The 15,131-nt window shown below is 39.1% G+C and overlaps 1 protein-coding gene across 8 annotated transcripts in view; it reads left to right on the plus strand.

The window, feature by feature from the left end:
* Positions 1-15,131, plus strand: part of msi2a (musashi RNA-binding protein 2a) — a 180,770-nt gene that overhangs the window by 121,423 nt on the left and 44,216 nt on the right. For all 8 annotated transcript variants that reach the window (XM_051908708.1, XM_051908710.1, XM_051908712.1 and 5 more), the window contains exon 8: positions 14,462-14,544. In XM_051908708.1, coding sequence (XP_051764668.1) covers positions 14,462-14,544 — 83 coding nt within the window. The remainder of the gene's footprint in view (positions 1-14,461; positions 14,545-15,131) is intronic.

Here is a 15,131-nt window from a genome sequence, read left to right on the forward strand (position 1 = left end):
ATTGTGTGCCTTTTAAAAGCGGCGGCGCACACACACACAGAGTGTAGTCTGAGTGCCCACCAAAAGCCTAATTAAGTTTAATCAATGCTACTTTATGTTGAGCTCGCATGCGATTCACTTTAAATGTTCAGCGCTGTCTGATTCATCTGGAGGGCTGCTCCCGCTCTGTGCTTTTCAAAAGCACCATTGAAATTCTAATGCAATTACAGAAAGACTGAACGCACAGATGGAAAAATCTGCTCTCCTTTATTTTCTCCTCTGCTCTTTTCTCCACTCTTCTCTTCTTATTCTCATCTCTTCACCCCTTGTCTTGTTCTCTCCGTCTCGTTTCTCCACTGATTTTCCTTCTCGTCTCGTTTTTCTCTTGTTTAGTCTCCTCTCATTCTCATCTTCTTTCCTGATGTCTCCTTTTCTCTCATATCATTCCCGTTCCCATTTTCTTCTCTATTGTCTCTCCTCTTCTCATGATCTTGTCCCCTTTTCTTCTCTGACTCTCATTTTCATTATTTCCTCTTTTCTAATCTTCCCGTTTTCTTGTCTTCCCCATTTTCTCCTCTCAGTCCTGTCTTCTCTCTATTTTCTTTTTGACTTATCTCTCATTTCCGTCTCCTTTCTTCTCTTCTCCTCTCTTCTTTCCTCTTCTCTCATTCTATTGTCTCCAATCTTCTGATTTTTCTCTTCGCCTCTCATCTTGTCTGCCCTCATACTCTCCATTTGTCTCCTTTTTCTTCTCTCATTCTGAATTTTGTTCTCCTCTTTCCCCTATTTTCTCCTCTCCTCTTTTCTCCACTTCCCTCTTTTCATTTTGTCTCGTTTTCTCCTCTCCTTCTTTCTTCTCTCATCTTCTCCTCTCTTCTTTTCTCTGCTGTCTCCTCTTATTCTTCTCCACTGATTTTCCTTCTCTCATTTAGTCTCCTCTCGTTCTCGTCTTCTTTCCCCATGTCCCCATTGCTTCTCCTCTCACTGTTTCTCATTCTAATCTCTACTTATTTCCTCTCCTCTCATTTACTCATCTAATTATCTTGTTTCCTCTCCTCTGTCTAGTCTCCTCTTTTCTCATTTACTTCTCCCTTTTTCTCTTTTCATTCTAATTGCCTCTTCTCATTGCCTCTTTTCTTGCTTTCATTCTCTGCTCTTCATCTTTCCTTTCCTTTCATTGTCTCCTATACTTTTCATGTCTGCTCTTCTCTTGTCTCCTCCCTCGCATTTTCGTCTCACTTTTTCTCTTTTCATTCTCTCGCCTCTTCTCATTGCCTCTTTTCTCGCTCTCATTCTCTGCTCTTCATCTTTCCTTTCCTTTCATTGTCTCCTATCCTTCTCATGTCTGTTCTTCTCTTGTCTCCTCCCTACCCCTATCCTCTCATTCTTGTTTCATCTCCTCTCTTCTCTTCTCATTTTCTTGTCCCTTTCTCTCTTTTTATACTTTTGCCTCTTCTCATTGCTTCTCTTTTCTCTCTCTCATTATCTGCTCTTCATCTTACCTTTCCTTTCATTGTCTCCTATCCTTCTTGTCTGCTCTTCTCATCTCCTCCCTACCCCTCTCCTCTCATTCTCGCCTCATCTCCTGTCTTCTCATTTTCTCCTTAGTTCTCTTCTCTCCTGTCATCTCATGCTCTCATCTCATTTTGTCTCCTGTAAGTCTCCGATTATCTCCTTTCATTCTCACTCTTTGTTATGCTTTCTCCCCTCTTCTCCTCTCCGTGGCCTCTAAAATATCCTTAACTATCCCCAAACGGGTTTCTGTTTCTCTAATCTGGAGTCAATCCTCATTCTGTTCATCATCTCCATTCTATTCAAGCGTTAATTTATTACATATTGTGTTCTATTTAAATCAGCCTCTCATCTCAGATGAATAAACATGTTGGATATCTGTATCCACCGGCAACCTTCACAAAAACTGTGCATTCAAAAGAGACTCCAGCCCAAAAAAACCTCATCAGAACTGTGAATGTGCATTTGGCAAGGAGCCCGACCATTCCACGGTCCTTTAATGATGCCCATCTTCGTCTTTTTGTTGTGGAGGAACGGCGATGTCAGATGGGGAATCTGTGGGGTCTGGGACAGTGCAGCAGGGGGTTTTGCTCTCAACAGAGAGTCAATCTTGTGGAATTGGAGTTGGAAATCAAAGGGACATCATGCAGCAGGGGAAATGGCATTTTCATAAACACGTTTGCTGTGAGCTTCTCATAGAGCGTTTCACATATTTACAGAACATCACTTTTTTATCTTACATTTAAACTTTTGCTTTTATTGTTGTATTTTCCATTCATTAAATGAATAGATCTCTAAACCATTATTGAATCTAGAATAGAGCAAAGCTGCTACCGAGGTATCATTTCTGCTATGTTCTCTCGAACGCTCATTTTAATTTTCTCTTCAGTTTTTCTATCATGCTTGTGCTCTTGGGAAGGGAACTCAAATGAGAGGTAGGACCGTGTGTGTCTAGAAGTAGGACACAGAATGGATGGCCTGTGCTGTTAGCTGACCTACATTGAGACACAGACAAAATAGTTTCCCAGCATTTTGTGAGGCACCTCACCTGCAGAACATACACACATTTGCATTTTTCTTTTACATTTATGACCCCAGAAAGATGCTTTCAAAGCCAATTCACACCAAGCATGCACAAAAAAATATATTTATTGATTTGCTTGCTTGGTGTGAATAGGTTTTGAATTGATTTGGTAAGAAAGCACCTTACCATATTAAATGTATATTACATTACACACAATATATGAATTTAATATTATAAAACAAATTTCAAACATCTAAATATTGAACTACCATTTTTAGAACAGATTGAAATTTTTAGTGCTGACAGAGTCTTAATGTTGCTTAACCTGTGCTGGTCCATTGGATGATAAGCTATTGTACGGGAGTGCGTCTGATTTTCATTTATTTTAAGGAATATTTGTTTTGTATGTGGTGTGAATAGGCTTCACTGTATTGTATTTGTTACAGCTATGAAACTTTAATGCTAGACTACTATTTTAATGCTAGCTTTACTTACTTGAGACCTCTTTAAAATAATCAATCTCAGACTCCTTCAAGTGGACCTAAAAGTTATCTGGGTAAAATAATCTATTTTCTCTATGCATTGGCTTTGAAAGTGGGCTCAGATCTCTCTTATGGTCCGTTTTAGTTTTGTTGTTGTTGTTGTTGTTGTTGTTTCTGTAAAAACCATCTTGGATGTTCTTGACAAGTAAATTTTTAAACACAACTATATGTTTGGTGGCAAATATCAACTAATTCTGTTAGATTAATTGTGTTTTCAAAAAAAAAAATTACATTGATCTTAGTTTTTAATCTACTCTCAACCTTGGGCTACATCCATTCATATACACTAGCGTTATATCTCTAAATTTCATAACTTTCACATGCTATTGCAAGGTGGTCTGGTTAAACCCTTAAGCCTTCATTTGCACAGAGCACAAAAGGAAGACCTTTGAGAGTGTTTTTAATATGCTCCTCATTCTGTCATCTCCATCGAAATAGAATAAGTGTCTCATTTCTGCTCCTGTGTGTCATTATTTTCTTTATACAGTTACCTGTAACAGCCCAAAATATTTGTATGAATGTAAAAATAGAGTGAAACCACATTGCTGTGTGTTCACACTGCACATTATAATGTGAACCGAACTCAGACCACCTTTTAAGATGGTCCCAGTTTTGGTTCGCTTTAATATTAGTTTGAAGCTCTCACATGTTACCCTCTCAGAACCCTGAAACTTTTGTGTGAAAGCACAAAAACATGGAAGGTATGAAAGAAAGCTGCTACACACACACACACACACACACACACACACACATAGAGAGAGACACGTGTGAGTGAATCTAGAACACATTGATTCAAACTGACAGGATGGAAAGCCAAGATTAACTGAAGTAATCATTAAATTTATAGGGAATTTGCAAGCAGGTGGATGCACACAGATTTCCTGAAAGCACAGGCATACAGTAAATAAAAGCAGCAAGATTTTACCTTTTCTTCCTCCACTGCCCTATTCAAACACAAACCATATTTGAATAAGAAACCGTATTTAGTCTAAACACATCAAAACTTGAAACACAAGTGTATTGGTGAGAACACTCGCTTAAATGGCATACACACCGGGACATTTGATTTGACTGCACATCACATTTTTGACATTATTGACACCGCTTGTAATCGTAATGGAACAGACCAGTCTATGAGACATAAATTAAGACTTTAAATGAAAGAGTTATTGAGCTGTTTACATTGTCATATACAATAAAAGAGCATGCACAATGACAGGAAATAAAAATGTACACAAAAAATAACTGCCTACCTTACACAACACCGAAGGTGGACTTGCGCTCGGCAGTAGAGCGGACAAATTCTTTCTACGCACACTGTAACATCATGTATGTTTTAAAAAACATAATTCAACATATAAATGAAAGTTTTTTTTTTTGTTTTTTTTTTTAATAGCCCACTTAAAGTGTTGATTAAAAATAAATGAATAAATATAAATGAACACAAATTTGTGTTGCATTTACAATCCTGTGAAAACAGGTGCTGCAACACCCCTACTTTCCACACCCATAGTTATCACAGTAATTTAATGCCAGTTAATGTTAAAGTAATAAAGGTTACCACAATAATAGTCAATAGCATTACAGTTGAAAAAGAAGTGTTCATTTCCTCTGTTCGTTTTTTGCCCCATTCGGTTTTTTGTCACACTAGGAAATATACCACATTGGCGAAGTAAAATATGTGGTGAATGATGTTTCATGTTGATTTTGAAACCAGACAATGTCTTGTTCGTGGGTGTGTATGTGTGTGTTGAGTAAACGTCTCTGGAAGCTGTTATTTATCTATGCTCTGATCTGAGCTGATGCAGCTATCCTCTCTTTTAATAGCTAGGATTCACTGGAGGGTTTTCAGGTGAAACACCCAAGGCTCTCTCTCTATCTCTCTTTCTCTCCCTCTTTCTCTCTCTCTCCCTCTCTCTCTCTCTCTCTCTCTCTCTCTCTCTCTCTCTCTCTCTCTCTCTCTCTCTCTCTCTCCTTTTAATTGGCTGTAGAGGCCACAGGTCTGATGTTGATGAAGTCAATGGAGCCGACGGCCAAAAGCACAGTTAATACTCAGGCTGCGAGGGGTTAGAGGAGCTCATTGCAGAGGATTTCTTGGAAAACATCGCAGGGATTTATTTGAGCCCCATTGCTTTGATTTGCGCTTTTGTTTTTATTAATGAAACAGTCGTTACATGCCAGAGTAACAGCACTGATAAATCATCTGACTCTCTCTCTTTCTCGTCGTAATTGGTCTCTTTCGACATCCTCAGACAAAACACTGTTACGTCAGCATTTTGTTCTGAATGGAGCTGTCTGCCGCCACGTTATTAATTCATATCTGCTGCTGTTTTCTGCTCCTCCTCCTCAGATGTGCACTGTTTTTGTCTGTTATTTCCTTTAGTATTGTGAGGGCCTGTGTTCTGTGTTAGATTGACAGAGAGGGTCATAGGTGTTATTTAGCAGCACATGTCAGTCTGATACATGTGTAGGTCACGGGTCTTTTGATCTGCAGGTGACCACAGCTGCCCGTTATTTCTGAACTCTGAATTATTTCTGAAATAATTTTTGATCTTTACAGCAGAACTGAATCAACACTGAACTGACTTCAGCTGAAAAATGACACTTTTTTTTTTTACAGCCAAATTGAACTATGTTTGCATCATTGAATCATTTTCCTGTTTTATTTACTGTATTGTATAAAGCGCTATAAAAAATAAAGGTGACTTGAACTTAGGACTAGGACCAGGCTCTCTCTGATTGGTTGCACAGTGGGCTCTTGTTGTAAAGGTTTAGCCAGATATTCTATATTTAATAGTGTATGCTAATTTTCCCCTATTTTTATATTTAGAATTATATCACTTAAAGTGGATTAGTTGATGGCAAATTACTTATTAACACTTAAAAAATGTGTTCAGCAAATCTCAGAATTATCTAACTTTCATAAGTAACACGAGCATGAATCCTGAATGTCAGAATATCAGCACAGGTGTGATTCGGTCTGTAGGCACAAGACTATAGTTGTTCCTCAATAAATCAGTGTTTTTGAATGAATCAATTGAGTAAATATTCAGTGATTCATTAATAAAGGCAGTCACATGTTTAGGTCCTAAATGAATCAGTGTTTTGGATGAATTGGTTATGTAAGTGATTCAGTGATCTATTAATAAAGATCACTTGTTGAGTTCCTAAGTGAATCTAAGTGTTCTTTGATTAATTGTATGAGTGAGTGTTTCAGTAATTCATTCAAAAGGACAGTCACTTGTGTAGTTCCTGAATGGATCAGTGTTTTTGAATGAATCACTTGCATGAGTGATTCAATGACTTATAAATACAGTGGGTGCATCCCTATCAGCTCCCTAGTTCAGTAGTCAGGACACTTATCAGGGAATTGGCCATTTTAAGGGCAAAATCCTTCCAGTGCACTGAAACGTTCACTCCCTAAAATGTCCCATAATGCACTGTGAAAACCAGGAAGCGTCCAGGCTCACTATGTTCCCTTAGTTCTGAAACGCGAAACATAAATCACGTGAGCCAACTCACTACACATAATGACACGCGATAGATGTCTATTAAAATACAAAACATTATTATTTATCATTACAATTATTATTTATTTAATTTCAGCTTAAATATACATTGCTAGACAGTAGGGGTGTAATGGTACATGGAAGTCACAGTTCGGTACGTACCTCGGTTTTGGGCTCACGATTTCAGTACAGTAGGAACAATGGTTACACTTTAGTTTTAGGGTCCTATTCTCACTATTAACTAACTTCTGCCTTAAGTACTAAAAAACAGCCAGTATCTTAGTAATATGCATACTAGTAATAAGCAACTATAGTTAATAGTGAGAATTGGAACCTAAACTAAAGTGTTACCGGAAAAAGCAACAAATCCACAATGCTAGGTTTACATTTTGTTCTACCTAGCGGCATTTAGTCCCCTAGTTGGTACATTAAAGCCTCCCTTAGTATGTTAAGCACTAAGCAGTAAACAGAATGCACTCTTGCATAGATCATATTTTTTTGCAAGGCTGATAAAAAACAAAAGGTATTTGGTCACAAAAAACCTGAATACTGCCTTATAAAAGTACAAAATAAACAGAATAATGAATAATAAAATGTGTGCATTAGGAGTGTTACAAGTTGCACCACTTAAACTATATTTAAACATTCAAAGCTTAAGCTCAACCCACCTATACTTAATTTTCCGCATTCCGCTCCTTTCGCACATAGTTGCGAGCGCGAGCCTTTTCAAAGTGATCTCCTTTGTCCGTGAGCGCAGAAAGACGCATTTGACACGTCCGTGCGTTTAGAGGACTTTTTTGCAAGCGGTTATTCGCACAAGCGCTGTTCTTCTGTTCTTTTTCCTGTTGTGACGGTTGGCAAACAGTGTTGCATTACCTTGCACGCCCCCTTCTGGATTTGAGTGCGGATCGCCTTTGACTGACTGTATTCGTTGTCTAACTGCATGAACCAATCTGTGACGTCCATACCGTACGGTTCGGAATGAATACATGTACCGTTACACCCCTTCAAGGCAGGTAATGAACATAATACCTAAAATGTATCATTTATTTACTGCTGAAATGTTGCACGTATATGTAACAAGCAAAGTATTTATCATAATGTATGTTAAATAACATAAAAAAATGTCAGAAAGATATCAGTTGTGCTGTTGTTCGTAGTGATGTACAATGAAGATGTCATGTCACCGGAAATAGTCATCAGTGTCCCAATGTGTAGTGAGCTTGGTTCCTTACCAGTGCCCGAATTTGTGGACGCGATATACTAATTGATGACCTAGGAAGCTTGGGAGTAGATTGAGATGCATCCAGTCACTTTTTTCATTCCTGAATTAAGTGTTTTTGAACAAATCATGTGTGTGTATGATTCAATGACTCACTCACTTATTTAGTTTATAAAGAAATCAGTATTTTTGAGCAAATTGCTTGAATGACTTATACCCCTTTTCCACCAATGCAGTTTGAGTGCTGGTTCAGAGCCTAGTTTCATTGTCTTTCGACACCCAAAGCACCAGCTCTGAACCAGAAAAAGTGGTTCGTAAGAAGCAACAAAGCATTGCTGGTCTAGAAGTAAGAACTGCTTGCGTCAGGAGCTGGGGGTGGGGTTACCGTGGCTAACAAGATAAACAGAAACTTGTGACCACCATTTTAGAAATGGCTGTTAATCGAGCTAATAGTATCTCGATTGCAGTCTTCGAACGTGTTGGATTCACCGTGTTTGGATGCCAATCGGTCTGCGCGGCTCGGATGCATCTCAAACAAGCCCGGTGTGTTTGTGTTTGGCGCTAACGTTGCTGTGAAAGATAAGACGTATACAGTGACGTATACTGGCTCTGTGTTGGCTCTTTAGCCCGTGGAAATTCAAACTGGTTCTTAGAAGGCTCGTCAGTCAAACCAACTCCGAACCGGCGATAGCACTGGCTCTGAACTAGCACCCGGCTCATGTTGGTGGAAAAGGGTTATTAGTGACTCACTGATAAACACAGTAACTTGTTGCCACCTACTGCTGTAGCTATGTAACCAGCAGAAAGAGTCCTAATATTTGGATTCCTACATTCACTTGTAGCATTTAAATTAATTTTAATTTGTAGTGTTTCTTTGTTAATTAATTTAGACAGATTTTAATAATGAAATGTCTGTCATTTCCCATGTCACAAGATGGCGGTTCTTGGCCAGAATGAGCTGCAAAGTGGACCATGCTGTGTGGACCAAGTCTAGCTCTGTTGAGAGTTTGTAGACAGTCTCTCAAATGTCCTCCTGCATTAGTGTGTGTGTGGCTCTAAACGAAACCCAACACCAGATCTGCTCTGTCCTCAGTGCTGTTGACCCCTCAGTCCTGCAGTATGACCTCCATGATTCCTGCTGCGCTCCCACCCCCCTGGGCCTTTTCAGCACAGCAGATGGCTAAAGCACCAGCTATCCACGGTTATTAAGACGAACAGCGTCCCTGCGGCTCTGAGGACAATCAACACCTCTCTCTCTTTCTCTTCGCAACTTTCTCTTCACCTTAGACAATCTGCTTTGACTCCAGCACTCAGTGTCCGCTGGTGCAGGTGGCGAGAGGTGTTAGCAGCCGTTTTCTGAGCTCCGCTCTGACTAAAATGCACCTCACACTCTCTCGGGTTACCAGGTTTCCTCCTCGCCACGCAACGCTAAATCCATTAAAATGCGAAATCAATGAGACATTAAGTGATCTTTGCATAAAAGCAGATTGTGCTGGCGGCGGTTAGACGTATTTAAAGTAGAGCACATCAGAGAGAAAGTTCCAGAAGACCATAATTTGCTCACATAAGATGAGACACAGAGAAAGCGGCAGCAGTTAAAGTTCATGCGTTGTCAGACTCCATTTGAAAACGTTGACTCTCTCCCCCCTCTCTTCCTCATCTGGGGATTTTTAAATTGAGCTAAATGCAAAATAGCCCCCCAAGAACATTTGCAGAAATGCACATAAGTTGGCCAGTGTGCTCATTAAGATACGAAAACCTGACATCTGTTAAAGCACATCAGAGTGTCGCTCAAAAACACACACTCAACCCAGCTAATAGCAGGAGCTGGGTGTAAGTATAGTCAGATGGGGGGAGAGAAATCTAATAAACACCGGTATAGAGTTATGGAGATCCATTACACACACAGGACAAGCCGTCTTATATTACACTGCATGGGGAGAAATCATTAGCATCCTGTTGGAAACATGTGGTGGGCCTTGTAACGAGAGCTACTTAAACCAAACTGACCACAGTCAGATGAAGTTATATAGTTAAAGGGTTAGTTCACCCAAAAATGAGATTAATGTCATTAATTACTCACCCTCATGTCGTCCCAAACCCGTAAGACCTTCGTTCATCTTCAGAACACATCTCCGTGTTTACGTCCGAACGTTGGCTCAGTATTGGCAGACGCTGTTCATGAGCAGCACCACGCATGTGTGTGATGCTGATGCAGGATCCGACCAACAATGAGCCGGCATTCTGGTATAGAACATGGAAGCGCTGAACTGCGTTATCTAAATATAAAAATATAGAATAGTTTTTGTTAACTGAATTAAAGCTGAAATCAGCTCCCTAGTTCAGTAGTCAGGGCACTGATCAGGGAGTTGGCCATTTTAAAGGCTGCCTCAATCACAAAATCCTTCTAGTGCACTGAAACATTCGCTCACTAAAAAGTCTCACGATGCACCATCGAAATCAGGGCACGTCGATGCTCACTATGTCCCCTTAACAAAAGTTCTGAAGTGTAAGACAAATCACGCAAGCCAACTTATCACACACATAATGACATGCAAAAGATATTTTGAAAAAAAAAAACCTATTTTAATTATATTTCAGCATAAACATACATCGCTAGATAGGTAGTGAACACAATCTAGCTAACATTTATACATTTTTTTTTTTTTTTTTTACAACTGCGTTATCTAAATATAAAAATATAGAATAGTTTTTGTTAACTGAATTAAAGCTGAAATAAAAATAAACAATTATCAGATATATATTAAAAACATAAAAAAACAACAAAAATTAGAAATGTTGCATTGGCAAATAACTGAAAATAAAATAAGTTTAGGGTGAAGAAGTAAAATTCTGAAACTACAACTGAAAAAAACAAACAAATTAAAACTAAATAAAAAATATAAAAAACAAAAAGTAAGAAAAATGACAAGCACGTAACAAAATTACTAAAACAAGAACTAAAATGAAAATTGAAAATATAAAACTAAAAGTATATATTAATAAATATTAATAAATGCTATAATAGTACTGTCTATAAATAATACTAAAATAACACTAAAATGAGAATGCACAATTATATATCTGATATTGACCAATATATATATCCATTATGGACCAATACAATATATTGAGAAAAATTTCTCTATAAACAATGGCAAATACATTATTAGAAAATGCATGTAGTTTTTGCGGTCAGAATTTCCACCGCAAAAGTGAATTATTCAAACCTAACTCCAAAACCAAAGGAGAATTTAGTTCAGGGATGTCCTGTTTACTTGCTTTTGTGCACCTCCACATTCTTGATATCTTACTAATATTTGGCGTCGAGCTGGTTTGAGTTGTTTTTTGTGCGCGTTATGTATCAGACAATCCAAATCTGAAGCTGAGGCTAGTCTCTACATGTTTGTCACCAGAGAGAGAGAGAGCGTAGCTTGTGTCTTGTTTCGTCCCATAGCAGGATGAGTTTGCATCATCATTAAGTAAAACAGAGACATCAGCCTCAATTCTTTTTCAGACCCTCTCACATCTGTCTGAGCGAATGAAGCTCTGGGAGCCGCCACACCAGGGAACAGAGCGCACGCCACACTCAGCTGAGATGAGCATATGTTTCCTCTCTAAAGTGTTGGCTCTTCAGGGTGTGCTGAGACTTGGACGAGACTCTGCGGTGTGTGTGTATGATTGTGAGTGTGTGAAAGCGAGTGGGTGTTTTGTTAACACAGAGGTCAGACTGTCCCAGAGCCAGAGACTCAGTTATCACAGCACTGCCCCCTTCAGACTCCTTATGGAATTGCATGATGCCGTGAAGCCCGGGAGCTTGTCCAGATTTAGTAGCTCCTGTGTGTTGTGGTCACACAGTGACGTAAGAGTTCTCTAGAGAGCGCAGGTGTATGCATGTTTCTTCGTCTGAAATCTGCAGTGACAAATGGCTCCTGATGGCTGATTTGTCAGCAGTCTTTTCTTCTTCGTTTTTAAGATCACCCTCCAGGCAACACACACACACACTACTGCTCTCAAACAGACAAAAGCTGCTTCTACAAGAGCAGATGAAGAACAGAGAGATAGATGTTCAGACTGAAAGCAATTTGCAGAAACCCAAAGTCATTTGTTTTCTATAGTTGGCGATTTTTAGGCAACATGAGCGAAAGTTCAACTTTATGCAAATGAGCAGTGACGTGTGTGTGTGTGTGTGTGTGTATGATCCGTTTCCTTTCATTTAATGTTGCGTACCAACACAACCTCAAGTGATCCTTGTCATTGTAAACGCAACTTACAGCTTCTGTATGCAAATGAGCTCTGCTATGACTGGCTAACCTCTTTGCATATGAAATGAGTTAGCCACTGCAGAATCATCAAACACTACATTAAAGTCCTGTTTTAGGAGTGTGTGTCCTTGTGCTTTGTGTCACACTGCATGTCTCGCTTTCTAGTAGTGTGTGTTTGTGGTTGTCTAGGTCTGTTATCTCCTCATATCTCTGGAGTGTTCCACATGCTGCTACAGTCTACTGTGCTTGACCTTTGACTCCACGCTTTTATTCTGACGCCCAGCTGACCACTGGAGGAGAGAATAGCCCTACGTAGATCTTTCATCTTTTAAAAGGTGGAGATAAGAATTAGGGTCAGGACAAAATACAGCACAGCCTTTGAAATATGACTCCAGTAGTTTCCTCGCGTGGAAAGCAAGATATTTGCTGTTGTTTCCTTGTGTATGTGCAGGAAATACAAAACAACTCAGTTTCTTAGTATCTAAAGAGAAACATTTTATTGCTAATAAAATGAGTCTTTTCAATAAAAGGATACTTTTCATAGCTCAAAAGATTTATATATGGTAACACTTATAAAGCACATATTAATGCTTTATTCTGCATGACCATATTCTACATGCCTTAATCCTACCAATACCTAAACTTAACAACCACATTAATAACTATTAATTTTATTTATTAACTATTAATCACACATAAAAAGTGGCTGAGAAATGACCCCCAAAAGATAATTTAAAGCCATTATTGTGTTAAATGAGAAAAGTATCAAATAGACATTACAAAAAATAGCTTAAGAAAAAAAATATTTTGCACGCCCATGGGCAAACAGATGGACGTGAGTGCATTTGCTATTTAAACAACATGGCGCTGGACATGAAATTGACAACTGCGTCGAGCTAAAACTAGCAAAAAACACTTGCGTCGCATTGCAGCGGGTGTATGATAGGGCCCTTTGAGTCATTTATTCATTCGATTCGCTCAAACAGCTGATTTATTCAGGAATGAAGTAAATGGCTCTCTTTATGAATGGGCCGTTGAGTGCATTTACGTGCACTCTCATAATGCGATTATAATGGGATTTTGGCAATATTGCAATTAAACTTAACATCATGTACATGCAATACTTCAATCAAACGAATGCGATTAAGCTCATAATCGTAGTAACTATAATCGCAGTAACTATAATCGCATTAAACTAGGTGGTGTACTCTGATTTTAATCGCAATATACAGGCATGTAAACACCTTAATCACATTATTACCGTTCTGACCAATGTGCGCATGTGCTATGTGCACAATGTGCGCAAATCTATCACATTTGCACTCGTGCTATTCGGGACAAAAACAGCACTTGTGTGTTATTGCTTAACTGTATCATGACAAATATGAGACAAACTCATACAGGGCAACTCATACATACCGTATATACACTCACACACGCACACATACATATATATAAATAGAGAGAGAAAGAGAAAGAGAGCCAGGAAACTGCAAAGGTCTTTATCTCAATTGACAAATTGTCATTTTTTTTCACCCCTCATAATGAATTTAGAAATAGCATGTTTGATAGCACTAAACCCGTCACAGTTGTGTAGGTGTGAGTATGTACAGTATGAAGAAAGCACATGACTCATTAAAGGTCTGACAAATACACACACACACCAGCCATTAGGAGCATCTGAACACTTTATGCAGTCTCGTTCAATCAATCCTCTGCTTTCCTGCGAGTCTTTCTAGCACACAGCTGTTGTGAAATGATCAGAATGATGTTTGCGTGTTGTGCGACTGAAAGAGAGAGCATCCTGTCTTTATAAACAAACAGTGAGTAAAGTGTTTATCTTCCTCTCTGGGTTGTTTTCCTTTGTGTTTTCACCGTTGGCCTCCTCTTAACACCCAGGAATAGAAAATCATTTTCCCTCGTGAGCCACAGATCCGACGGCAGAGAAAAGCGTTTCTCTTTCTCTCATTATAATAAAAGCACAGACAGATCCTTGTTAAGCCCGGATGAGCTGAACGGGTTAAACTTCTTATTTCATAAATATGAAAAAAGAAGACAATCCCACGGTCAGAGATGGATTCAGGGATCTCCAGCCCCGCATTTACATTAAAACGGGAGCTTGTTATACGGTGAAATTTCAATGAAGGCACCGCAGAACGCATTTAATGAAATTCAGATGTGGCTCCATGAATCTCATTAACAGTCTTTGTGCTTTTCTGCTGTCCGATTTCCCCCTCGTCCGCCCAGTCGTGAGAGAGATTTCATCAGCGCCCGGCTTTCAAAAAGACAATGTCCGTTCAGATCTGAACTCCCCACGCTCTCTCGCCTGATGGAGGCCGAAATCTGTCGGAGTTTGAGTTCAAAAGGTGCACGACTGACTCTTCCTCTGTTTCTGTCTCTTTTCGCAGGCTTTGGCTTCGTAACGTTTGAGAATGAAGACATTGTAGAGAAAGTCTGTGAAATTCATTTTCACGAAATCAATAATAAAATGGTAAGTGCTCTACCCATTTTCAATTTCTGAAGGTGATTGTGGGATTAATATTTTATTTCCCATTTAGCAGATGCACCACATATCAGTAGCATGTGGTTGTAAGCGCTTTGAGTGTGTGTAAACAGCGTGAAGTGTTGGGCAGTGGCCAGAAAGCGTGAAATTGTGTGTGTGAACACATTTTGATCAGTCAACAAGAGTCAAAAACTTTCCCTTCTTCCCTTCATTTATAAATGCCTGCATCATGACTGGTGGGGCTAGAGAGAGAGAAAGAGAGAGGACGAAAGGTAACTGTACATGTTGGATGTGTCTCAATCAGCTCCCTAGTTCAGTAGTCAGGGCACTGATCAGGGAGTTGGCCATTTTAAAGGCTGCCTCAATCACAAAATCCTTCTAGTGCACTGAAACATTCGCTCACTAAAAAGTCCCACAATGCACCATCGAAATCAGGGCACGTCGATGCTCACTATGTTCCCTTAACAGAAGTTCTGAAGTGTGAAACAAATCACACAAGCCAACTCATCACACATAATGACATGCAAAAGAAAAAAAAAAAAGAAAAAAAACCTATTTTAATTATATTTCAGCAT

This window comes from Ctenopharyngodon idella, chromosome 10 (genome assembly GCF_019924925.1).
Source record: "Ctenopharyngodon idella isolate HZGC_01 chromosome 10, HZGC01, whole genome shotgun sequence".
In the NCBI taxonomy this organism is placed as follows: Eukaryota; Metazoa; Chordata; class Actinopteri; order Cypriniformes; family Xenocyprididae; genus Ctenopharyngodon; species Ctenopharyngodon idella.